Source organism: Colias eurytheme, chromosome 22, assembly GCF_061535395.1.
Source record: "Colias eurytheme isolate Ceu_HAF_F1 chromosome 22, ilColEury1 Martin Lab GWU primary, whole genome shotgun sequence".
Taxonomy (NCBI): domain Eukaryota; kingdom Metazoa; phylum Arthropoda; class Insecta; order Lepidoptera; family Pieridae; genus Colias; species Colias eurytheme.
In genome coordinates, this window is record NC_143001.1 from 1,535,656 (window position 1) to 1,563,271 (window position 27,616).

Consider the following 27,616-nt stretch of genomic DNA (forward strand, 5'->3'; position numbering starts at 1 on the left):
TATTAGGATAGGATTGATCATTTAGTACGGGCAGGTTTTTATTAATATTATTCCTAAATTTATTAATGCCTTTTTTAGTTATAGGCCTAACATTAATCCTTTTAAATGTAGGTATGCAATCCCATTCAAAAACTACTTTCTGGCCACAGTGATCCGAAGTCAATGTATTGAGAATATTTTTCTCTAAACAGATGCAGTCACAGTATATATTATCAATACAAGTTGCAGAAGTAGGTGTAATTCGTGTGGGTTCGTTAAAAAGTTTATATAGATTAAATGACTGAAACAAATTAACAATTCGTGTAGCCGTTTGTGTTTGTAAAAGTAAATCAATATTAAAATCACCACATACTATAACTTTTTTTTTACTCCTGCTTAGACGCTTTAATATTTCTTCCATGACTGTCTCAAACATATTATATAGAAAAACACTGCTTAGCTGTTGTCTTATATACTAGTTTAAATCTAGCTTAGGGCTAGATTGTCTGTCTACACTTAATCTAGGTTGATGTATAAAATTACTACTACATAAAATTATAGTAGATCGATGGTCTGATACCGAACATGTACCAGACTGGTTAATATTATATGCTATTAACATAGCAAGTTCACGCTTATATCTATATGGCAGATACACTGTATTCTTTGTCAAAGTAAAAGATTTAATACATGAGTTAATGTCAAAGTAAATAAATGCATCACGATGATGATTTGTTAGGTTATACAATTTTAAATTCATATTATAAATTAATCTATTTTGTTCTTGTGTCAAACCAGGTAGGTATGGCAAGGTACACAACATAAATTTACATTTAGTCTTACTACTAATATCTAACATTTTTTTTAATCCTACATCAATATCCTTATTATTTATATTTAAACTGTCCCCATATAATATAATTACAATATTATTCTTATTAAAGCTGAAATGATCCAGTGATTTGATTATATATTTAAATGAACTGTTAGGCGTACAAACATTAGTAACTTTAAGCCCTAAGTTGTTGAGCATAGCGCCAAATCCCTGACCAATATTATCTGACAACACAATTATTTCCTGCTTTGAAAGGTATTTAGTATTACTGGTTGGAATTGTGGTAGTGGGTTTAACACTATGTATGTCTGTGTAGTCAGGCTTATGGGGCGACGGTTGCTCATTGTCATTGTTTGAACACTGACATACATATTTATTGGTCAGCGACTCAAAACGATCCATATTCTCATTGCTCAACTTAATAAGATAATCTGCCTCTTGTATATGCTCATTAATTTGCATTTGGGCAGAAGAGTATTTCTGGTTCACATCAGTTAACATTTGACTTAAGGAGTCTATCTTCTCCTTAAGTTCAGTTGTTTCTACATCATATAAGATTTTATAGTATTCTAGATCCCTATGATATTTATCTAACTCCTGAACAAGGTTTATGTTGTCTTTCTTTAGTTGAACTATCTTTTTTAAAGAACTCTTTCTAACAATAGATTGCGTACGCTTGATGAATTTACTTATTCTAAGATATTTTTTTAACTTCTTATGCGAAGAGAAATTGAATTTTTTAAAGTTTATAGAGCCACTTAACTGTCCACATTCAATTAATTCATCATGAAGACTACTTGGTGTGTTGCATTGCCGCTTGGGATTGTCCTCTTGCGCTTCCATTAAGCTACATTCCAACTCAGCGATACGGCTAAGAGCTTTCTCATGGTCACTAGAGCACTGCTGGAAGCTGTCCACAACGTCTTGTAGGGCTTTGCACTTGTCTTCACTATAAATGTATTTCATGTGTAGTTCAGCCAGCTCGGCCTTAAGAAGAGAGTTCTTTTTTATAATTCCTTGAATCTCTAATTCACTTTCATCCCGCTCTTGTATGAGTTTTTCACATAAAGATTGTGAAGCTTTTAAATCATGGAGTGTAGCTTTTAATTTATTCTCCATGTCCTTAGCTACTGCCTTGCGGGTCAGCATGTTGTACTTTTAAGTTACTGAAACAGATGAAAGGAAATGTATGAGATAATTATTCCTGAATACTATTATGATAGAACTGAATGTTGATATTAAGTGATTAACGGTATGATGTAGTAAAGAGTAAAGAATAATATTGTCTGGGGCGATAAGTTTTGTCTTCTAAATTGCTTCCAACTTGTCAAGCAAAGTGAGACGGTAACTTTTATGCCAATGTATTTATTGTGACGTAGCTCATTAAATATGAGCGGTGTTAGTATTACAAATGAATGTAGGTGTCGTATATAATTAAATATGAAATTTTAAAACTAGTACTCCCCTGGTTTATTGGAGAAGATGTTTGAATTCGGATAACCGTTGACACGTTGACCTCCGCGTTATACAAAACGTTGCGTAGATCACATAGAAGGTGTGTTTCACAATTATTTTCACTTTTATATCAATAAAATAGTTAATAATTACTAATATTTACTATTTTAGCACTAATTAATTAATTTTAATGTAAATTTAAAATCTAACAGCTGATGTTAACTCCGCTGTTGACACCTGTCAAGTCCAGCTTCAGATAAGCTCCCTGACCTGTTAAAGCACCTGTAGCAGCTCCCTGTCCTGTAAAAGCACCTGTAAAAGCTCCTTGACCTGTTGAAGCACCTGTTAAAGCTCCCTGACCTGTTAAAGCACCTGTTACAGCTTCCTGACCGGTAAAAGTAACTATTATAGCTCCCTGACCTGATAACACGTTTAAGCACCTGTTATAGCTCCCTGACCGGTATAAGCATCTGTTATAACTCCCTGACCTGTTAAGTCATCTGTTATAGCTCCCTGACTTGATAAAACATCTATTAAAGCTCCCTTACCTGTTTAAGCACCTGTAAAAGCTCCCTGACCTGTTAAAGCACCTGTCAAAGCTCTTTGCCCTGTGAAAGCACTTGTAAAAGCTCCCTGACCTGTTAAAGCACCTGTTAAAGCTCCCTGACCTGTTAATATATCTGTTTCAGCTCCCTGACCTGTTAAAGCACCTGTAGCAGCTCCCTGTCCTGTAAAAGCACCTGTAAAAGCTCCCTGACCTGTTGAAGCACCTGTTAAAGCTCCCTGACCTGTTAAAGCAACTATTATAGCTCCCTGACCTGCTAAAACATCTGTAGCAGCTCCCTGTCCTGTTCAAGCACCTGTAAAAGCTCCCTGACCTGTTAAAGCACCTGTAAAAGCTCCTGTAAAAGCTCCCTGCCCTGTGAAAGCACCTGTAAAAGCTCCCTGACCTGTTAAAGCACCTGTAAAAGCTCCCTGACCTGTTAAAGCACCTGTTACAGCTTCCTGACCGGTAAAAGTAACTATTATAGCTCCCTGACCTGTAAAAGCACCTGCAAAAGCTCCCTGACCTGTTAAAGCATCTGTTAAAGCTCCCTAACCTGTTATAGCACCTGTAAAAGCTCCCTGACCCGTCAAAGCACCTGTAGCAGCTCCCTGACCTGTTAAAGCACCTGTTAAAGCTCTCTGACCTGTTAAAGCACCTGTTACAGCTTCCTGACCGGTAAAAGTAACTATTATAGCTCCCTGACCTGATAAAACATCTGTAGCAGCTCCCTGTCCTGTTCAAGCACCTGTAAAAGCTCCCTGACCTGTTAAAGCACCTGTTAAAGCTCCCTGACCTGTTAAAGCACCTGTTAAAGCTCCCTGACCTGTTAATATATCTGTTTCAGCTCCCTGACCTGTAAAAGCACCTGTAAAAGCTCCCTGCCCTGTGAAAGCACCTGTAAAAGCTCCCTGACCTGTTAAAGCACCTGTAAAAGCTCCCTGACCTGTTAAAGCACCTGTTACAGCTTCCTGACCGGTAAAAGTAACTATTATAGCTCCCTGACCTGATAAAACATCTGTAGCAGCTCCCTGTCCTGTAAAAGCACCTGTTAAATATCCCTGACCTGTTCAAGCACCTGTAAAAGCTCCCTGACCTGTTAAATCACCTTTTACAGCTTCCTGACTGGTAAAAGTAACTATTATAGCTCCATGACCTGTAAAAGCACCTGCAAAAGCTCCCTGACCTGTTAAAGCACCTGTAAAAGCTCCCTGACCTGTTAAAGCACCTGTTACAGCTCCCTGACCTGTAAAAGCACCTATAAAAGCTCCCTAACCTGTTAAAGCACCTGTTGCAGCTCCCTGACCTGTTCAAGCACCTGTAAAAGCTCCCTGACCTGTTAAAGCACCTGTAAAAGCTCCTTGACCTGTTAAATCACCTGTTACAGCTTCCTGACCGGTAAAAGTAACTATTATAGCTCCCTGACCTGTAAAAGCACCTGCTAAAGCTCCCTGACCTGTTAAAGCATCTGTTAAAGCTCCCTAACCTGTTATAGCACCTGTAAAAGCTCCCTGACCCGTCAAAGCACCTGTAGCAGCTCCCTGACCTGTTAAAGCTCTCTGACCTGTAAAAGCACCTGTTACAGCTTCCTGACCGGTAAAAGTAACTATTATAGCTCCCTGACCTGATAAAACATCTGTAGCAGCTCCCTGTCCTGTTCAAGCACCTGTTAAAGCTCCCTGACCTGTTAAAGCACATGTAAAAGCTCCCTGACCTGTTAAAGCACCTGTTAAAGCTCCCTGACCTGTTAATATATCTGTTTCAGCTCCCTGACCTGTAAAAGCACCTGTAAAAGATCTCTGCCCTGTGAAAGCACCTGTAAAAGCTCCCTGACCTGTTAAAGCACCTGTAAAAGCTCCCTGACCTGTTAAATCACCTGTTACAGCTTCCTGACCGGTAAAAGCAATTATCGTAGCTCCCTGTCCTGATAAAACATCTGTTTCAGCTCCCTGACCTGTTAAAGCACCTGTAGCAGCTCCCTGTCCTGTAAAAGCACCTGTAAAAGCTCCTTGACCTGTTGAAGCACCTGTTAAAGCTCCCTGACCTGTTAAAGCACCTGTTACAGCTTCCTGACCGGTAAAAGTAACTATTATAGCTCCCTGACCTGATAACACGTTTAAGCACCTGTTATAGCTCCCTGACCGGTATAAGCATCTGTTATAACTCCCTGACCTGTTAAGTCATCTGTTATAGCTCCCTGACTTGATAAAACATCTATTAAAGCTCCCTTACCTGTTTAAGCACCTGTAAAAGCTCCCTGACCTGTTAAAGCACCTGTCAAAGCTCTTTGCCCTGTGAAAGCACTTGTAAAAGCTCCCTGACCTGTTAAAGCACCTGTTAAAGCTCCCTGACCTGTTAATATATCTGTTTCAGCTCCCTGACCTGTTAAAGCACCTGTAGCAGCTCCCTGTCCTGTAAAAGCACCTGTAAAAGCTCCCTGACCTGTTGAAGCACCTGTTAAAGCTCCCTGACCTGTTAAAGCACCTGTTAAAGCTCTCTGACCTGTTAAAGCACCTGTTACAGCTTCCTGACCGGTAAAAGTAACTATTATAGCTCCCTGACCTGATAAAACATCTGTAGCAGCTCCCTGTCCTGTAAAAGCACCTGTTAAATATCCCTGACCTGTTCAAGCACCTGTAAAAGCTCCCTGACCTGTTCAAGCACCTGTTAAAGCTCCCTGACATATTAATATATCTGTTTCAGCTCCCTAACCTGTTAAAGCACCTGTAAAAGCTCCCTGACCCGTTAAAGCACCTGTAGCAGCTCCCTGACCTGTAAAAGCACCTGTTAAAGCTCCCTGACACGTTTAAGCACCTGTTATAGCTCCCTGACCTGTTAAATCACCTGTTACAGCTTCCTGACCGGTAAAAGCAATTATTGTCGCTCCCTGTCCTGATAAAACATCTGTTTCAGCTCCCTGACCTGTTCATGCACCTGTAGCAGCTCCCTGATCTGTTAAAGCATCTGTTGAAGCTCCCTGACCTGTAAAAGCACCTGTAAAAGCTCCCTGCCCTGTGAAAGCACCTGTAAAAGCTCCCTGCCCTGTGAAAGCACCTGTAAAAGCTCCCTGACCTGTTAAAGCACCTGTAAAAGCTCCCTGCCCTGTGAAAGCACCTGTAAAAGCTCCCTGACCTGTTAAAGCACCTGTAAAAGCTCCCTGACCTGTTAAAGCACCTGTTACAGCTTCCTGACCGGTAAAAGTAACTATTATAGCTCCCTGACCTGATAAAACATCTGTAGCAGCTCCCTGTCCTGTAAAAGCACCTGTTAAATATCCCTGACCTGTTCAAGCACCTGTAAAAGCTCCCTGACCTGTTAAATCACCTGTTACAGCTTTCTGACCGGTAAAAGTAACTATTATAGCTCCCTGACCTGTAAAAGCACCTGCAAAAGCTCCCTGACCTGTTAAAGCATCTGTTAAAGCTCCCTAACCTGTTATAGCACCTTTAAAAGCTTCCTGACCCGTCAAAGCACCTGTAGCAGCTCCCTGACCTGTTTAAGCACCTGTTAAAGCTCTCTGACCTGTTAAAGCACCTGTTACAGCTTCCTGACCGGTAAAAGTAACTATTATAGCTCCCTGACCTGATAAAACATCTGTAGCAGCTCCCTGTCCTGTTCAAGCACCTGTAAAAGCTCCCTGACCTGTTAAAGCACCTGTAAAAGCTCCCTGACCTGTTAAAGCACCTGTAAAAGCTCCCTGACCTGTTAAAGCACCTGTTTAAGCTCCCTGACCTGTTAATATATCTGTTTCAGCTCCCTGACCTGTAAAAGCACCTGTAAAAGCTCCCTGCCCTGTGAAAGCACCTGTAAAAGCTCCCTGACCTGTTAAAGCACCTGTAAAAGCTCCCTGACCTGTTAAAGCACCTGTTACAGCTTCCTGACCGGTAAAAGTAACTATTATAGCTCCCTGACCTGATAAAACATCTGTAGCAGCTCCCTGTCCTGTAAAAGCACCTGTTAAATATCCCTGACCTGTTCAAGCACCTGTAAAAGCTCCCTGACCTGTTAAATCACCTTTTACAGCTTCCTGACTGGTAAAAGTAACTATTATAGCTCCATGACCTGTAAAAGCACCTGCAAAAGCTCCCTGACCTGTTAAAGCACCTGTAAAAGCTCCCTGACCTGTTAAAGCACCTGTTACAGCTCCCTGACCTGTAAAAGCACCTATAAAAGCTCCCTAACCTGTTAAAACACCTGTTGCAGCTCCCTGACCTGTTCAAGCACCTGTAAAAGCTCCCTGACCTGTTCAAGCACCTGTAAAAGCTCCCTGACCTGTTAAATCACCTGTTACAGCTTCCTGACCGGTAAAAGTAACTATTATAGCTCCCTGACCTGTAAAAGCACCTGCAAAAGCTCCCTGACCTGTTTAAGCATCTGTAAAAGCTCCCTAACCTGTTATAGCACCTGTAAAAGCTCCCTGACCCGTCAAAGCACCTGTAGCAGCTCCCTGACCTGTTAAAGCTCTCTGACCTGTAAAAGCACCTGTTACAGCTTCCTGACCGGTAAAAGTAACTATTATAGCTCCCTGACCTGATAAAACATCTGTAGCAGCTCCCTGTCCTGTTCAAGCACCTGTTAAAGCTCCCTGACCTGTTAAAGCACCTGTAAAAGCTCCCTGACCTGTTAAAGCACCTGTTAAAGCTCCCTGACCTGTTAATATATCTGTTTCAGCTCCCTGACCTGTAAAAGCACCTGTAAAAGCTCTCTGCCCTGTGAAAGCACCTGTAAAAGCTCCCTGACCTGTTAAAGCACCTGTAAAAGCTCCCTGACCTGTTAAATCACCTGTTACAGCTTCCTGACCGGTAAAAGCAATTATTGTAGCTCCCTGTCCTGATAAAACATCTGTTTCAGCTCCCTGACCTGTTCATGCACCTGTAGCAGCTCCCTGACCTGTAAAAGCACCTGTAAAAGCTCCCTGACACGTTTAAGCACCTGTTAAAGCTCCCTGCCCTGTGAAAGCACCTGTAAAAGCTCCCTGCCCTGTGAAAGCACCTGTAAAAGCTCCCTGACTCGTTAAAGCACCTGTTAAAGCTCCCTGACCTGTTCATGCACCTGTAGCAGCTCCCTGACCTGTAAAAGCACCTGTAAAAGCTCCCTGCCCTGTGAAAGCACCTGTAAAAGCTCCCTGACCTGTTAAAGCACCTGTAAAAGCTCCCTGACCTGTTAAAGCACCTGTTACAGCTTCCTGACCGGTAAAAGTAACTATTATAGCTCCCTGACCTGATAAAACATCTGTAGCAGCTCCCTGTCCTGTAAAAGCACCTGTTAAATATCCCTGACCTGTTCAAGCACCTGTAAAAGCTCCCTGACCTGTTAAATCACCTTTTACAGCTTCCTGACTGGTAAAAGTAACTATTATAGCTCCATGACCTGTAAAAGCACCTGCAAAAGCTCCCTGACCTGTTAAAGCACCTGTAAAAGCTCCCTGACCTGTTAAAGCACCTGTTACAGCTCCCTGACCTGTAAAAGCACCTATAAAAGCTCCCTAACCTGTTAAAACACCTGTTGCAGCTCCCTGACCTGTTCAAGCACCTGTAAAAGCTCCCTGACCTGTTCAAGCACCTGTAAAAGCTCCCTGACCTGTTAAATCACCTGTTACAGCTTCCTGACCGGTAAAAGTAACTATTATAGCTCCCTGACCTGTAAAAGCACCTGCAAAAGCTCCCTGACCTGTTAAAGCATCTGTTAAAGCTCCCTAACCTGTTATAGCACCTGTAAAAGCTCCCTGACCCGTCAAAGCACCTGTAGCAGCTCCCTGACCTGTTAAAGCACCTGTTTAAGCTCTCTGACAATAAAAGCACCTGTTACAGCTTCCTGACCGGTAAAAGTAACTATTATAGCTCCCTGACCTGATAAAACATCTGTAGCAGCTCCCTGTCCTGTTCAAGCACCTGTTAAAGCTCCCTGACCTGTTAAAGCACCTGTAAAAGCTCCCTGACCTGTTAAAGCACCTGTTAAAGCACCTGTTAAAGCTCCCTGACCTGTTAATATATCTGTTTCAGCTCCCTGACCTGTTCGTGCACCTGTAGCAGCTCCCTGACCTGTAAAAGCACCTGTAAAAGCTCCCTGACACGTTTAAGCACCTGTTAAAGCTCCCTGCCCTGTGAAAGCACCTGTAAAAGCTCCCTGCCCTGTGAAAGCACCTGTAAAAGCTCCCTGACTCGTTAAAGCACCTGTTAATGCTCCCTGACCTGTTAATATATCTGTTTCAGCTCCCTGACCTGTTAAAGCACCTGTAGCAGCTCCCTGTCCTGTAAAAGCACCTGTAAAAGCTCCCTGACCTGTTAAAGCACCTGTAAAAGCTTCCTGACCTGTTAAAGCACCTGTTACAGCTTCCTGACCGGTAAAAGTAACTATTATAGCTCCCTGACCTGATAACACGTTTAAGCACCTGTTATAGCTCCCTGACCGGTATAAGCATCTGTTATAACTCCCTGACCTGTTAAGTCATCTGTTATAGCTCCCTGACTTGATAAAACATCTATTAAAGCTCCCTTACCTGTTTAAGCACCTGTAAAAGCTCCCTGACCTGTTAAAGCACCTGTCAAAGCTCTCTGACCTGTTAAAGCACCTGTTACAGCTTCCTGACCGGTAAAAGTAACTATTATAGCTCCCTGACCTAATAAAACATCTGTAGCAGCTCCCTGTCCTGTAAAAGCACCTGTTAAATATCCCTGACCTGTTCAAGCACCTGTAAAAGCTCCCTGACCTGTTAAAGCACCTGTTAAAGCTCCCTGACCTGTTAATATATCTGTTTCAGCTCCCTAACCTGTTAAAGCACCTGTAAAAGCTCCCTGACCCGTTAAAGCACCTGTAGCAGCTCCCTGACCTGTAAAAGCACCTGTTAAAGCTCCCTGACACGTTTAAGCACCTGTTATAGCTCCCTGACCTGTTAAATCACCTGTTACAGCTTCCTGAGCGGTAAAAGCAATTATTGTAGCTCCCTGTCCTGATAAAACATCTGTTTCAGCTCCCTGACCTGTTCATGCACCTGTAGCAGCTCCCTGACCTGTAAAAGCACCTGTTAAAGCTCCCTGACTTGTTAAAGCACCTGTTAAAGCTCCCTGACCTGATAAAACATCTACTAAAGCTCCCTGACCTGTTAAAGCACCTGTAAAAGCTCCCTGCCCTGTGAAAGCACCTGTAAAAGCTCCCTGACTTGTTAAAGAACCTGTTAAAGCTCCCTGACCTGTTAATATATCTGTTTCAGCTCCCTGACCTGTTAAAGCACCTGTAGCAGCTCCCTGTCCTGTAAAAGCACCTGTAAAAGCTCCCTGACCTGTTAAAGCACCTGTAAAAGCTCCCTGACCTGTTAAAGCACCTGTTACAGCTTCCTGACCGGTAAAAGTAACTATTATAGCTCCCTGACCTGATAACACGTTTAAGCACCTGTTATAGCTCCCTGACCGGTATAAGCATCTGTAATAACTCCCTGACCTGTTAAGTCATCTGTTATAGCTCCCTGACTTGATAAAACATCTATTAAAGCTCCCTTACCTGTTTAAGCACCTGTAAAGCTCCCTGACCTGTTAAAGCACCTGTCAAAGCTCCCTGCCCTGTGAAAGCACTTGTAAAAGCTCCCTGACCTGTTAAAGCACCTGTTAAAGCTCCCTGACCTGTTAATATATCTGTTTCAGCTCCCTGACCTGTTAAAGCACCTGTAGCAGCTCCCTGTCCTGTAAAAGCACCTGTAAAAGCTCCCTGACCTGTTGAAGCACCTGTTAAAGCTCCCTGACCTGTTAAAGCACCTGTTAAAGCTCTCTGACCTGTTAAAGCACCTGTTACAGCTTCCTGACCGGTAAAAGTAACTATTATAGCTCCCTGACCTGATAAAACATCTGTAGCAGCTCCCTGTCCTGTAAAAGCACCTGTTAAATATCCCTGACCTGTTCAAGCACCTGTAAAAGCTCCCTGACCTGTTAAAGCACCTGTTAAAGCTCCCTGACCTGTTAATATATCTGTTTCAGCTCCCTTACCTGTTAAAGCACCTGTAAAAGCTCCCTGACTCGTTAAAGCACCTGTAGCAGCTCCCTGACCTGTAAAAGCACCTGTTAAAGCTCCCTGACACGTTTAAGCACCTGTCAAAGCTCCCTGACCTGTTAATATATCTGTTTCAGCTCCCTGACCTGTTAAAGCACCTGTAGCAGCTCCCTGTCCTGTAAAAGCACCTGTAAAAGCTCCCTGACCTGTTAATATATCTGATTCAGCTCCCTGACCTGTTAAAGCATCTGTAAAAGCTCCCTAACCTGTTAAAGCACCTGTAGCAGCTCCCTGAACTGTAAAAGCGCCTGTAAAAGCTCCCTGACACGTTTAAGCACCTGTTATAGCTCCCTGACCGGTAGAAGCATCTGTTATAACTCCCTGACCTGTTAAGTCATCTGTTATAGCTCCCTGACCTGATAAAACATCCATTAAAGCTCCCTGACCTGTTAAAGCACCTGTAAAAGCTCCCTGACCTGTGAAAGCACCTGTAAAAGCTCCCTGACCTGTTAAAGCACCTGTTACAGCTTCCTGGCCGGTAAAATTAACTATTATAGCTCCCTGACTCCATCCTATTGAAACTGTCCTGGCTTGTCAACTAGCTAACTAGTTTTCTAGCTTAGAAATGAATCTAGTTTTGTCTACACGAAGCCTTGCTAGCTGACTGACACTAGCTTGCTATCATAGCATAAAAAACTAGCTTTTTGGATCTCGGGCATAAGGGAAAAGCATTCCTAAGCATAGATAATATTTTATTTCATAGAAAAACTTCTTCCAAATTTACCACCTCAGTCAGTTTTAGTACTCGATAATGCGTCATACCACAACGTCGTATGAAGTGCCCACATCGAATTCAAGAAAAAATGACATGTTAGCTTGGTTGGACAAACATAATATACCATATCCAGAAAGAAACACAATACCTATTCTTTATGACATTATTAAAAAAAATAAGCCAAACTATACACAATTTTTACTTGATGCAATCCTCAAAGATCATGGACATAGTGTATTGCGCCTTCCACCATCCAGAACTCAACCCAATAGAGTTACTATGGGGCATAATTAAAGGGAAAGTAGCATCACAAAATGTGAACTTTATCTTGAAAACTGTGGAAGAATTATTTAGAAAGGAAGCAAATGCTATTAGTCTGGATATGTTTAGTGACGTTTGGAGAAAGACGCGAACATGAGGAAAGAAATCAATTAGAACCAAAAGTAGATAATTACACTGACTCATTTATAATAACATTAAGAAATTCCGACAACGAAACATCGAGTTCTTCGAGCGATGAAAGTTTCAGTGAAGTAGAAGATTACGATTATGATTAAATAGATTCTTCTTCTTCTCTATAGATACTGCTTTCTGAATTGGTGGTAAATGTTAAACTGTTATGACGATTCAAAAATGCTTCTAGAAGAAGTCTAATTGTATAAATGTTTGAGTTTGAGAAAACCAATAGTGTGAAAATTATACAATAAACATGTAGGTAACACATATTTGTTAGCGCGTATTGGTAGGTATTACGAACTTACTACAAATATAATATTTCTTAGATATCTTTACTCGACCAAAGTCAGGACAAGACTGCTCCGCAACTGCAGAAGACGTCCGTTATTTAAATCATTATCAAAACAACCATCCGTGTGTTGGGAGTGAGCGTACACGTGTTATTTGTATTGTTTTTATGACCTGAAATTTAATTATTATTTGATAATTGAATGATTATTAATACTTTTATCCAATTGATTATTATTAGAATAAATAATTAAGTTCATCAATTGATTTACTTTTAAATTATAATTTTACAGGTAAATTATGAGAGCTTTCATAATTATATTTGCATATATTTATCTACATCGCACCATTTTACAATTCAAGTCTAAAATGAAACTAGAGTCGCATTTATTTTTGAACATACTGTAAGTGAAATTGCATAAGTGTGAGTACTGTGAACATGCCAGCTTGACCGATAAAGTTGAAGGGTATTTTGAGATTTAGGGAGGAGAACTTTTTTGGGTTACGCGTTATTTGTTTTGGAATTGACTGAAATAAAAGGTTCTCAATTTGACTGTATTTTTATTTGGATTTGTTACCTCAGAATGTTCGATTGACTCATCAGATTTTTATGATTATTTTCTATATGAAAATGGTCCATTATCCAGTTGGTTTTATTTAAATTTTGACTAGTTCTGAGAATTTGAAGTTTTTTGTTAAAAAATAATTATAATTTTAATAATATAACTTGTAATTAGCAACAAGTATCAATTCTATGACAAAATAAAAAGTAAATTATTCTTCGTTTGTTTTGCGAATTAGGTTTCTGATATAAGTAGGTCGATATGAGTACACGTTGGTACTTCACAGTGTTTTCGTTAAAATAAAGAAGGGAATAATGAGGAGATCTAATGTGGAAAAATTTCACGTCTGTTTTTTTACCTAAGCTAGTAATTATATATTAAAATTAGGACACATCCGATCGTATTTATTTGCGTCAGTATCAGTAATATTTACAGAAACTTCGTCGTAGTGAAATAAATTTCTTGACATAGGCAAAAGTATCCACCCATATTGTTAACATAGGTGGGTTAAATGAATAAAGCAATTAAATGCATAAATTACAATTAACCACTATGTTATTATGTATTAAATATTAATACTTTATTAACTTGACGCACACATTAAAACACTCTAATCACCATTCCAGGCGGTAATAAACAGCACGATAACAGCGAACATGACGTTCACGAAGACGTCGCAAAAGTTCGGACAGTGGAGCGACGTGCGAGCGAACACCGTGTACGGGCTGGGTTTCGCGTCCGAGGCGGAGTTGGGGAAGGTATGTAGAATCTATACTAATATTATAATGCTGAAGAGTTTGTTTGTTTGTTTGAATACGCTAATCTCGGGAACTACTGGTCCGATTTGAAAAAATTCTTTCGGTGTTAGATAGCCCATTTATCGAGGAAGGCTATTCTTAATGTTAATACTATTATAAAGGCGAAAGTTTGTATGGATGTATGGATGTATGGATGTTTGTTACTCTTTCACGTAAAAACTACTGAACCGATTACAATGAAATTTAGCACACATATAAAGGGTAACTTGGATTAACACATAGGATAGGTTTTATCCCGGAAATCCCACGGGAACGGGAACTATGCGGGTTTTCCTTTGAAAACGCGGGCGAAGCCGCGGGCGGAAATCTAGTAGGCTATATATCATCTCGCTAAGACCAACAGGAGCGGAGCACTGCGGGTAAAACCGCGGAGCACAGATAGTAATGTATATAAAACAAAACAAAAGAAACACGCTTATTGATAGAATCAACTAAAAATATATATTATACAGCAAAAAAAATACATTTTATAGGCATATTAAAAGGATGGATAGCATGGCAATAGTGATATCTTCAAAAATGTATGAGAAATTTACGTATGATTTTTTTTAATATTATAGTTATACCAAAAAGAACAGTCTTTAGTCTTTACCTATATAAATAATGGGGTGAAAAAAGATGGATGGATGTACTCTGTCTACGCATAAAAGTTTGAGCAAATCTGAATGAAAATAAATGCGATGAAACAACTGACTAGAAATAAGTTAGGTGTAATGTAGTATTGCCAAATAAATAATTGAGGGTGGGAAAATTTGTATAAAGAGGAAATAACATTTACTATACTTGCTTTTTGGGACAAAGCGTGGGACAAACCTTTGTTACTATTGTTCAAAATTCATAACAGACGTAAAATCGATTATTGTGTTGTGTATGTATGTTGACAACGTTAATGTTCAACATGATTGTTCTGTGATTCATGTTCAACATGAATCACAGAACAATCTTGACATAGAAACGAGGGTACTTGGGTTACCTCGTGTTCTGTTATATTTTATTGTAATAAAAATTCTAATATGTATACATATCAAGTTGAGTTTAATTTTCCCCTCATAACGTAGAGTAAGAAATAAATGTATTTATATACCTTTTTATTTTATTTTACTGCTTTTATTTTATTAGCCAGTTGAATTTTACTTTCCTACTCATAATATTGTAAACTCGAAGGTTTGTAATAACGTTTGTTGTCAATGATGAGGATACATACAATTGATTGATGAAACTTGGGAGTGTGCCGTAGCTTATATGTATACCAAAACAACAATCTATAAAAATACGTGCTTTTTTCGTTATTCTTAGTAGTAATCATACATATACGTCGTGTTTGCAGTTCATCGAAAAGTTCCAAGAGGTGAAAGAAGCAATACAAGCTGCGCAATGCGGTAAACCGACCAACGGTTCCGGTGCGGCCACGCCAGTAGCGTCCGCTACTGCGTCGCCGTTGTTAGCAGCGCGAGCTGCGGGGGACGAACCGCCCGCACAGCTTTCGCCTGCACAGGTGAGAGATTTGCAGGGGAATAGCACGCACACTGCGCGGTGTGGTGTATGTACGACGGCCACGCAGCGCTCGCCGCGCAGGTAAGGGACTTGGTGGGTTGTAGTGTGTGTATTGTGCGGACAGGTGTAAAGCGCGTTGCCGCTAGCAGCATACGTTGCTGGGGACGAACCGCCCGCACAGCTTTCGGCTGCACAGGTATGCAACTACCTTAGTTACAGTACGCGCAATGCGCGGTCGGGTGTAAGTATGCCGTCCGCGCAGCAGTGTGTGTATTGTGGAGACAGGTGTACAGCCGCCTGCGCAGCTTTCGCACGCACAGGCGAGGGAGGTGGACGAGAACAGTGTGCGTGCTGTGTGGTCGGGTGTAAGAGTGCCCTCTGCACAGCGCTTGCACGCTTATATACGGGAATTGTGCGTGTGCAGAATGCAATTTTAAGAAAAAATCTAATACGAAGCTAGTTTGGATTCTGTGCCGATCACCCGTAAATGGGTAATTATATTTCTCTGGGTAAATATATATCTACTCTTTCGGTTTTATGTGTCTAAGTGACACCCTATGCCATATATTATGATGATCACGAGCCTGGTTCGAATCCCGCCTCGTGATCGTATTTTTTTTTATATTCTAAAAAAATCAGGAATGTGCGAGTAAAATTAAATAAAGTGAAATATAAATTATATGATTTTGTTGCAGCCAAAAACAGAAAACGACGAAATGAATGTACATCAGCGGGCGCATTCAGTCTCCTCTACTATTCAGGTATGCACATAAATATAGTATTTAAAATATAACATAACTTAATAAATAATACATGCCCAGAGTGCCTTTTAATTAATTTTGAATGGATTTTTTTATTCCTTTAAAATTGTTGTTATTCGAATATTATTTATTCAATTAGACTAGATTAGAATCGTCATTATATATTTTAACATTTACCACCGATTCGGAAAGCAGTGTCTACGGAGAAGAACCGAATAGATTATGATACTGTGGATTTTTCGCAGATATTATATTTACTATATTTCATTACAACGGTTTATTTTACCCACAGCACAAAAAAAAAAACAATGTTATCGACCAAGAAAATAACCACATTTAGGGCTTTCAAGACCGCCTCCTTGGTACAGTGGATGACGCGTGAGCGTAGAACCGAGGGGTCCTGGGTTCGATTCCCGGTGGAGACGAAGAGAAAAAAATGTCTCGGTCTGGCTGGACATAGAAGGCTGATCACCTACTTGTCCCTAAAGAAAACCGATCAGTGAAACAGGTGTATAATGCATCTGCCCCTTACCCCACTAGGGGACATGGGACTTCACTTAGAGCTATTACGCACTGTCGACCAGTCGCCGGCGACTCAGTCGCCGGCGACTGGTCGACAGTGCGTAATAGCTCTTAGGGCTTTCAAGAAAATTCAAAGCTTCTTCATGGCTAAACAAGCAACTACTTTGCTCGAGGTAAAGAAAACTAACTACAAATGGTTGAAGAATCATTATTTTACAATTAGCGTATAAGATATCTTATCGTAAACTTATCTGTAGATAAAAATACGACACACATTATTTAATCATGTTATACACAAATGTCTAGTTAACATTACTTACAATTCAAGTTTAGAAATTTCATAGTGAAATTTTAATTGTTAAAATAGTAGTATTTAGCGGATTATTATTATTAATTGAATTAGTGACTTTTTGTGCAAAAACAGTTCATATTGAGTTTGAGAATATTGCCCGTTCAAAAATAGTGTCATAATAGTGAATTATTGGAAAAATGTGTTCTTTTACACAGTGAACTTTGGTGATGAAAAAACGTTATTGACTTTACTGTAAAGACAATTTCTAGTGAAAAATACAGTTTTTATCACCTCAATAGTGTAACACACATAAGTGGACCTTTTTGGAAAAAAAAAAACACATAGTACACACACAAGTGGCCTAACATAGTGGAAAAAAAATTGTTTTTCAATTTTTCAATATCTACAAGTACACAAGAAGCCTTACATAGTGAAGGAATAAAAAATATTCACCACCACAGTGTAACCGACCAAAGTGGACTTTTCATAGTGAAAAAAAAAGACGGGTTGCACTCCGGGAGTGCCGGCAGAAGTGAAAACTTGAATTTTAACGTTCAGCATGTTTGATATTTTGGAATGGTATCCGTCTTACGCATGAAATATAAGGGCTTAAAAAAAAAAACATCCGTCTTACGCTTTTTCGATCAGGTCACGTGTCCTGACGCGAGTTTAAGATTTTATACCCAACGCCGCTAAAGAAGTTTTCACTTCAGAAAAATTTTTTTTTCAAAATTGTTTGTCATTTTTCGTCACTATCCCAATGCAGGGCGGTTACGCGACAGTGGGTCGAGCTGCTCGAGGTCCGCTAAGTTCTTCCGCGGGAACCGAACCCGCACCCCCCGACACAGCTGAGCAGCTGCGGTATGAAAACGATCGGTTGAAGCTTGCGCTCGCGCAGAGGTGAGTGTTTCTTGTATTGTATTGTATTATATACTCATCTATACTAATATTATAAAGCCGAAGAGTTTGTTTGAATGCGGTAATCTCAAGAACTACTGGTCCGATTTGAATAATTCTTTCGATTTTGGATAGCCCATTTATCGAGGCTATAGGCTGTTTATCATCACGCTAAGACCGACAGAAGCGGAGCCATGCGGGTGAAACCGCTGAGCGCAGCTAGTATTACATATTTTAATTAATGAAATCTGGAAGAGGTGTTTAAATAAAAAACAAATAAACAATAAAAAAAAGTTTATTACAAGATTTTTGTACAATACTTATTATCTACGAATTACAGTCTCATCAATTCAAGGGAATACAAAAATCACAAATAAATAGCGTAACAAGAAATACTCATTTTACAAGAGTCTACTCGTTCATTTTTTTTGTCTTATAAAGAATTCATAAAACTTATTCAACCAAAAGAATTAAAATTATATAACGATATTATATATTTTTACCAATGGTATAGGCCAATTTTTTTGCATTTTTTTCTATTTTTTGAAAACTTAAAGCAATATTTATAAAGTAATATAACAATTTTAATGTCGAATATCATAACGACGTTCATTAACAATAACAATAAGCATAAAAATATATAAAAATGTTCTTATTTTTAGTGCAAACAACTATTCTGCTTATAATGTTTATGGTAATTTTTCAGGATTGATCATTCAAGCCAATTTCGACTTTATATTATCATTAGGTTGATTATTCCAGATGACTGTAGGAGTATCATACGATAGCATACTCATTTGATAAAAAACTAACAAATCTAATTTTCTGTCCTATTTTCCACCGTTCTAAATCTTTTACTCAGAAAATAAACATAATACCATCTCATGTCATGCAAAACAAAAGAAAGAGACGGCTTATATATTTTCTATCTCAGTAAAGTTAGTTGACACTGTAATAGGCCCTTGCCTAAAATATATAAAGAATTTTTTTCTTAATTTTATTGTTAGTTTTTATCAAAAGAGTATTTTGCTTGTAAGAATTACAATTATTCGTTCGGAAGTTCTGTAAAATGACTAAATATATATTTTCTATAATATATAACATGTTCAAGACATTGATATAAGTATTGTCGATCAAATTACGTAAATAATACTGTTTGTAATATAAGTAATCAGTTATATCTAAAGCCATTTTGGGTTTCTGTAACACAGATTAAATGACGCGGAAGTACGATGGTGAAACAAAAGATCTTTTATGTTCTTTGATACTAGAATATTCTAGAATGGGATTGTTTGACAGACATGAATATTTGGGCCTGGTTAGTATGTCCATATAGGACATATTCAGTAGTAACGTAAGGGGCCTCTAAAACTTTTTAAAATCTAAATACACTGTATAAATTGTATGGATATTTTTTCCAACATGTAATTTAGCAAAATATGAAGTATTTATTTTAGTTTTGGTTTCTAGTCAGACATTTAAAAATGGTGTAATATATTAAATTAAACGTACCTGTAAACCTCTCTAAGTGACCTAACTACTATTGGTAGCTAGTATTTAGAGAGGTTTCAGGGCGTTTGTCCAACAAAAATATCCATTAACTAATATAACAAAAAAAAAGACGGGTTGCACTCCGGGAGTGCCGGCAGAAGTGAAAACTTGATTATTAACGTTGAGCTTGTTTGATATCCATCCGTCTTACGCTTTTTCGATCAGGTCACGTGTCCTGACGCGAGTTTAAGATTTTATACCCAACGCCGCTAAAGAAGTTTTCACTTCAATAATATGTCATTTAAAATCGCCAAAGTCAAGACAAAGGTTCATAAATTCAATAGCTTTATCGCTAAGTAAGACTCCATACATTAAATATAAAGTAATTCAATTCATACTATCTACTTAAAAACTCAGCAAAAGTGCCTAAAGTTCACATGATGTAGCTTACCCTAATTCTTATTCATGTCAGTATCCCCCTATTCTAGTACCAAAGATAGCCAATTTAATGTCTATGATCATAACCAGTCATAGGAACGAATCCGCTTTCATAGTGCTGTTGGAATTCTTCCTGATATTGTGGTTCGTATACTGGTTTGGCTACGTTAAATTCTTCATGTTCTATCTCTTGTTTGGGATGGCCAATTCTGTGGACGACAGCGTTGAAACCGTTTTTGTCATCTGCTTCGTATTCTACTATGCGCTTCGTGCCGTCTGTTTCCATTAGGGTGTAGGAGCCTGTGGGTTTAGTTTTATAAAACGTAAATATTTGGGTTTAAATTGGGAGATAGTATAAGTGGAATATAAATTGTGGGTAAGGATAAAATCCTTGATGAACTTGTAATAAGTCGGATTGACGAGTAATAGTAATTTTTTATGTTTTTTAAATGATACTGAAGGTATATAATGCAAATATTTATTTATAGGTCGAATTGGTATTTCTATAATTGCAAATACATTTAGGAAGAATTATTTGAATGACGTGATGTTTCATTATGAGTTTTTTATAGGATAAAGATATTAGAGTTTTTTAATTACCTTTAACTTTGTCACCATCTCTAGTCTCCCAATGTTCCTTTTCGTCGCCAGTGTGAGGGTCCTTAACCGAGTAGTCGAACGAGTATTTTGGGTGTGCCTGTAATTGTTATATATTGTATTTACTACTCATGTGAGTGCTATTTATTAATGCTGTTATTGTACTAGTAACTTGTATCAGTATTATACAATATTTTGTTATGTAATGATCCTGTTCATACTGTTGTTACTTCTCATAATTATTATTTATAATCCGTCGTGAATATCGCATGTTAGAATTGTCTGGTTATTAAAAAAAATGATAAATAGGAATTTAAAAAACCTTTAGGATTCACAATACGGCCATACGCTTTAGCTTGTTTTGCACTATATTTCATTCTGATTATTAACAGAAAACATTTCTTTAGTTTTGTATATCTTCGTATCCATTGTATGTTAGTTTTTAATTTGTACAGTGCAATTTGAAAATTTTTGTTATCCTTGGGCTAGATGCGGATTTGAATCCCGCCTCGTTTTCGTTTTTTTTGGTTGTTTAAAAATTTTCATCACTTCACAAGTACTACCAAGTTAATTACCATTTATAATAAAGAATTACTTACATGATAATCTACATCATATTCATCATTGTGCTCGTCCAACGCGTGGTGAACCAGTGGCTTGTGGTAGTCCTCGTAGCTTTCGAGACCGTAGCCTCCGTACTGGGCCATTGAGCAGGATAGTAGGGCGAATAGGGGTAGTAGTTTCTGGAAAGATATGGGTGTGTTAGAGATAATACCTATAGCTTTATTATCTTTATCCTTACTGATATTATACATGCGAATATGTGTTTGGTTGTTTTTATTCCACTACGCAACGTAGCGTTTTTATTGCGTAGCGTTGCAATTAGTAATGCATCTTATATAAATACCTATAAATCTTCTTCTCTGTTGCGTAGTTTTTATGATCTAAACATATAATATAGGGACAGATAGCGGGAAGAGCCTCAGTTTTATACTATGAAATGATATAGATTTTTATGTAATTATGATAATTTAAACTAAGAGTTCTAACACACGAACGGCAAGTTGTGAACGGCAGAGGCTACTTCAGCCGTCGACATTCACATGACCACATTCATATTGCGGCTCTAATAAAAACAACGATTTGTGGAAAAGCCATGGGCCTGCCTGCCTTTCTGGACTAAGAATTGTAATGAAGAAGTAACATTTGTTAGGAATCGTAACTCAATCAAATTTAATTGTTCTGACGTGACTCGTCTTTGTTTCCTTCAAGTTCTATTAATTCCAATCGAATAACTGTCATTATACGCATAACTTACATGACAAAAACTTAACGTTAATCTCCTTTAAATACGGTATTATTTAATTAATGAATTGTATAATACATTCATGAATGCACACGATAATTGTTTTGATTCGTGCAATCAACCTGTTTAATTAAATCATAATAGACTAGCGTAATATAATAGCTAATAAGATATAATTATGACGTCACAAGCCTTTATTGGGAACAACGTTAAAAGCTCTGAAAGGAAAGCTTTCACTGAAACTAGAAAATTGAGTTTTCATATCACTACATATTATAAAACAAAGTCGCTTTCTCTGTCCCTATATCCCTATGTATGCTTAAATCTTTAAAATTACGCAACGGATTTAGATGCGGCTTTATGTAATAGATAGAGTAATTCTCGAGGAAGGTTTTAGTATGTAATTTTTTAGGTTTTAGACAAGCGGACAAAGCTGCGTGCGGAAAGCTTGTTTATCAATATAGTAGTTATTCCGAGAACTAAGTATATTGTATAAGTACCAGGGCGTCATGTTGTTAAAAATAATATTCTGTATAAACTATTTATTAGCTTTGAATATAAAGCTTTTCGTGCCAGTATTCCAAAGTAACATTTGGAAAATACCACTCCAAAAATTGATTGGTAGATAATTCGATCAGTCATCATAATTAATATAGTTAAACAAACTAAAAAACACGCTTAAATTCATGAAAATTATTCTATTGTCAACGATCCTTTATAAAGTTAATAAAGTATAAAGTTCCTGTATAAAGTTTGAATTAAATCTGACCATTTAAAATGGGTCAAAATCGACTCCTGTTACTTACAAACGTACAGGTGAAGCTTAATAAAAGCGCGTTAAAAATGAAATAATGAATTCGTAAGTAGAGCTTGTCGAATGATCAAGCAATATTGATAATGACTTCGCAATTAACCCGCCATTGGTGACGTGAATTTGACTTACAGCGTTGGTGACCCCGGTCTCACGCACCGGGGTTTTTGACTACGAGTTTATCGGTAATTTACGGTTCATGCTACTTTTCATTGGGATAGATATAAAATTTGATCTTTTATTGTCAATAAAACATAGGTATTTAATAAATTAAATCTCTTTTATTAGCATAAGACAACATCTTTGAAATAACTAAAATTGTCAAGTATTTTAACAAAGTTTTTTTAAAACTCAAAAATAAAGCATCAATCTTAATTATTTAACAGTAAAATTAGGCTTAGTCAGTCTTATGACACTGAAAACATAAAATGAAGTAACATAAATGGTAATACTTCGACCAAAAAAAAAAAATACAACACTAAAATCACTCATCTTCAACAGCCAAACAACTAGAGCAAGTTATTGGTACTACGTGCGATCTGGTTCGAAATTATCTGGTTCGAAGTCACTTCCAGATTCACTTTCCGATGACGTTTGTAATCTGTCCTCATCAGATACTGCTTCTTGCAAAAGAGCCTCGAGACGACACTGATTACTTTCGTAAGACATGCTGAAACAGTGTTCACAATTTGAACAAAAAACACGGAATTTCTTGTAAAATATCGATCAAATCTAGCAAAACGCTTACTAATAATAGAATTATATGATTAAACTATAAATTACAACAACAGCTTTATCAAAATAAGTAAAATAAAAAAAATACACAATAACCATTTGACTTACTTAGTTGGTGACGCTGGTCTCACGCACCGGGTTGGGGCCAGAACTCAGTAACGTGTGCCCGCGTCGCTGTCGTGGGGTAGGGGTAGGGTAGGGGGCCCGAAATTAGGCAGCTACTCGAAACCACAGTGCAATTCGATAAACGGTGACAAAAATATTTGGGTTTCTTTAACTGCCCGGTCTCACAGACATATGAGGTCACCAATGGCGGGTTAAGCGTAAAAGTTTACGCTCATACGTGAAATGACATAATGTTTGACGTTTACGTGCATAATAATATTATGGCATTATGTGAAACGCCGCATCATTGCGTGAGCATTCGCATAATAATTATAGGAATGTCATAATTTCGATAAATGCAATGGTAATTGGTGCGTTTTATTGATATGAGTGGTTGGGGATTATTGAACTTATTGTCGCATTTTAAACGTTTTTAGCGAGTCGTAGGCATTTCGTTTGTCGTAGGTTTAAGGTACGAACTACGAAGCAGTAAGCGTGGCTTTGTGAAGATTTGTTTTAGGAAAGTGTAAAGCAATGTCCAGGTTCGGTACTGAGATGATAATCGTAAGGATTGCGAGAACTTTTTAATTCACATTTCAACGGTAATTACATTTTTTTTGTTGTTCGTAAACAGCATTGGTACGAATGTGATAATGATCCCATTTTAAAATAAAATTGCCTATTCAATCATAAATAGGAACAGTATGGCATCGTATTAACATATCTGAAAAGGTCTGCAGCAATTACAGAGTCAATTGACAAGGTGTAATTACAGTAAACAGGAATTAACAAATTACATTTCTTTTAAGAAATACGGCCATAAATATATAATAAGTCCGGTCGCGATGTCGTCGCGCTAAAATAATAATAGTTTCCTCAATCGAAATGAACTTTATTTCCTGTAAATCGCGTGCGCGTTGTTACGCCTCGGCAAATTGGATTTCACTTGACATCTTTTAATTCGTTTGTTACATGTGATGTTATATCATAGTGGAGTTGGCGATTAAATAATAAAATTGCTAATGAAGCTATGCAATACACTGGGGTTTTATTGTTTAGTATGCTAATAAGCGGAGCGGGTCTTGGGCCGTGGCATGTACTCCTTTTTACTCGACACTAAACATCTATAAGTAGTGTTAATTCATGTTATTTAATAGGTTTGAAGTATTTCGCGTCTAGAATTTTGCTTGTAATTTATTCTACTTCTAGGAAATCTACTTTATCTCTATCTCTCCACGTTACATTGAATACGAGGTAAACTAATCACTTTTCAAAAGCGTGCAAATCTTTTATTTACAAGAATAAGAAACAGCTTTTCCATCTTATAAGGTTCTTGAAAATAGAAAGACTTTACTGTTCTTCTAACCGAATATGATCACGACTGTCAAAATCAGTCACGATTTGCTAACCTGATTGATGATATAGGACATATGTATAGGCACAATAGTGCACTCCCTATTCTATCAATCTCATTCTCTCAGTCAGAAAAGTGCACATATATTATCCATACTAATATTATAAATGCGAAAGTAACTCTGTCTGTCTGTCTGTTACTCAATCACGCCTAAACTACTGAACCAATTTGCATCAAATTTGGTATGGAGATATTTTGATACCCGAGAAAGGACATATAGGCTTTTTTTTACCCCGGGAAATAGGATAGGTTTTATCCCGGAAATCCCACGGGAACAGGAACTATGCGGGTTTTTTTTTGACTGCGTGGGCGAAGCTGCGGGTGGAAAGCTAGTTATAAATAAAGTTTAAATCTATTTTTTCTCACGCCACTATCGGAAGCGCTTATCGCGCGTTTTGCACAAACTGGCGCGCCGTAGCGTGACCGGCCGCCGGAATGAAGCGATCAATTTGCACGATCCATTGCCTGACATATTTATTTAACTTCCGGATATTAGACATAGTAATTTTGTTTTTTTTTAAATAATGGATTGGTGTCTGAGATAGGAAGGTTCTAAAAACTGTCTCTGAATGAACTATACATCCATCGAGCATCAACTCGCTTAGATTAGTTAGATTGATTAATAATTTGTTTAGTTTGATTTAGATAGATCATCATTTTGGAAGAATACATCCAAATTTTACATACAAGTATTTTTTATTACATTTACAAATCGCAAGTTAAACAAAAACCTTATACATTCGGTTAAAATAGAAAAAGAAATATCAACACTGATTCCGTAGCAGTCATGCGTAGCTCAAAAGTAGAGAAGATAAATTTTGCCTGTCTTCAAAATTTCTTCGTGCCTATGAATGATTATTTGTCTTGTAAACGTTTTTAAATATCAATTTATATTGACCCGCACGATTAGTAGTAAGGATAGAAGATAAAGCTTAATATTTTTCAAAATTTTGTTACTTACCTAAAAAAAAATTCTGTAAATGGAATTTCTCATACGGCACGATTAAGATTAAGTTTCTATGTTAGTAGAGATTTAGTTTAACTAAGTTTCTATGTCACTAGTGATGTGTGATGAGTTAAACATTAATATCGCATTATTAAGATATTCTCTATAGTGTAATGATGTCATTATGGTGTTCGGTGTGTGAGTGAAATTTTGTTTCCATACGTTTTTTTGGTAGCAATAAGCATCGACTCAGCGGTTCGTAGCGTATGATATATCATATAATACATATTATGAATGAATAATACATACAATCTGTTTGTCTATTAAAATATTCAAGAGTAAAGAATCAGGTAGTGTGAATAAAAAAGCTGCCGAATAAAATGTACTTATTTTAAGATTAAACAAGTTATTGTTTTATAAAAATAGTTGCTTTATAAAATTAAAATTTTAGGTTTTTTTACTGGCTAACATGAAATTTATTAAAATATCAGTATGATATAAAATAGGAATTTAGTTGTTAATTTAGATTATCAATCAGGAATAGTTATCTCATTATGTTTTTATTTCTTGTATTGATAATAATATTAATTGGATATAAGATTTTATAAAAAAAAAACAATGCTTTTTCTATTGTAATACTCTAATATATTTAAATTAAAAATTACTCACAAGGAACTCCATTGTTTTTGCACACACACAAATAAAGCACTTCTCTATAATATTTCACTAACGAAAGTAAATTATTTTCAACCTACTATCAACTTATACGCATGTATATGCTATCCCTACTTTTTATATGCGTTCCGGGGATTGCTCATTGAACGGTGAGTTTTCAACTCTACATATATGGGAATAAGAGTTAATTTTAACAGTCAGTTTTTCCGTGGCCGTGTTTTATATTTTATTGATAAGGATTTCGCGATATTTGAACAGAGAAAGGATTGATGTATTGATTAATGGCTGGGAATTTTATTGTGAACCCTTTTTGGGTGGAAACTGAAAATCAATAGTGTTTGTGCCATCAATCTTCCGAAGAGGTTTAGTTTGTTCTATTTAGGATTGTGGATGAATATTAATGATGATTCCTTTGGAGATTAGAGTAATGAAAGTATTACTGCAGCATCTTTCGCGTTGGTTGTGCTTTTTTGATTGCGTTTATACTTGTGTGAAGTGTTGAAGACTGCTTGGGAGAAATGGCTTTGAGCTGAGAATTATGAGCTTATTTGAGAATGATAAGGCCGCCATTTCTCCAGTAAACTTTAGCATAGTTTTTTTCTGGTTTTTTGTAAGACCAACAAGAGTATGATAGAGAGTAAATCTTATATATAAAAATGAATCGCAAAATGTGTTGGTAAGCGTATAACTCGAGAACGGCTGAACCGATTTCGATAATTCTTTTTTTATTATATTCCTTGAAGTACGAGGATGGTTTTTACGTAGAGAAAACGTAAATATGTATGTACCACGGGCGAAGCCGGGGCGGACCGCTAGTCTTATATATAAAAATGAATCGCAAAATGTGTTGGTAAGCGCATAACTCGAGAACGGCTGAACCGATTTCGATAATTCTTTTTTTATTATATTCCTTGACGTACCAGGATGGTTCTTATGTAGAGAAAACATAAATATGTACCACGGGCGAAGCCGGGGCGGACCGCTAGTAAATAATAATTATTAAAGTTTATGTCGTTCATATACTCATTTCACATTTCAAAAAATTATGAGAAACCGAACGTCATTTTATTTGCTTTTTCTGAGGATTTAAAAATAATTAAATACTGATTGACTGATTGTCTGCGTTTCCTACTGTTCAAGTTATCAGTACCTACCTAGTCTATCGACTTTATACATTTGCAAGTCTTCCCTTTGAACTTGTTCTAGTATTCCATATCTTGCAGCTTGGTTGTATCGTAAATTATAGGAAGAAACTGTCTGTTTTCTTTGCAATAATTTCATCTTACAACTGTTGAGATTCCTTAGGGCCGTTTTGCCATTTTATCAGCATATTAAAATGTTATTGCGCAGTACAAAGAATTTACTGTCCATCAACGCGTAACGATCAATAACAAATTATTGTTTAAATAATAAAAATATTACAAAATGGAACAACTATT

The 27,616-nt window shown here is 37.6% G+C and overlaps 2 protein-coding genes across 2 annotated transcripts in view; one reads left to right on the top strand and one right to left on the bottom strand.

The window, feature by feature from the left end:
- The window catches only part of homer (protein), a 64,994-nt gene that overhangs the window by 26,181 nt on the left and 11,197 nt on the right, over positions 1 to 27,616 (top strand). The window contains exons 3-6 of the mRNA XM_090115225.1: positions 13,502 to 13,633; positions 15,021 to 15,188; positions 15,883 to 15,948; positions 17,529 to 17,662. Of these exons, the coding sequence (XP_089971351.1) occupies positions 13,502 to 13,633; positions 15,021 to 15,188; positions 15,883 to 15,948; positions 17,529 to 17,662 (500 nt within the window). The remainder of the gene's footprint in view (positions 1 to 13,501; positions 13,634 to 15,020; positions 15,189 to 15,882; positions 15,949 to 17,528; positions 17,663 to 27,616) is intronic.
- On the bottom strand, positions 17,939 to 26,316 carry LOC149898546 (uncharacterized). The gene is made up of 4 exons (XM_090115226.1): positions 26,172 to 26,316; positions 20,785 to 20,928; positions 20,189 to 20,285; positions 17,939 to 19,888 (listed from the first exon to the last, which is right to left on the bottom strand). The coding sequence occupies exons 1-4, from the start codon at positions 26,181 to 26,183 to the stop codon at positions 19,656 to 19,658; spliced, it is 486 nt and encodes a 161-aa protein (XP_089971352.1). The 5' UTR covers positions 26,184 to 26,316; the 3' UTR covers positions 17,939 to 19,655.

Bases quoted from the DNA above. Each gene is read 5' to 3' on its own strand.
- LOC149898546 (XM_090115226.1), bottom strand. The intron at 20,286-20,784 runs GTAAGTAATTCT...TAACAATTACAG, and splicing joins AATATGATGTAGATTATCAT to GCACACCCAAAATACTCGTT. The intron at 19,889-20,188 runs GTAATTAAAAAA...CTAAACCCACAG, and splicing joins AGATGGTGACAAAGTTAAAG to GCTCCTACACCCTAATGGAA.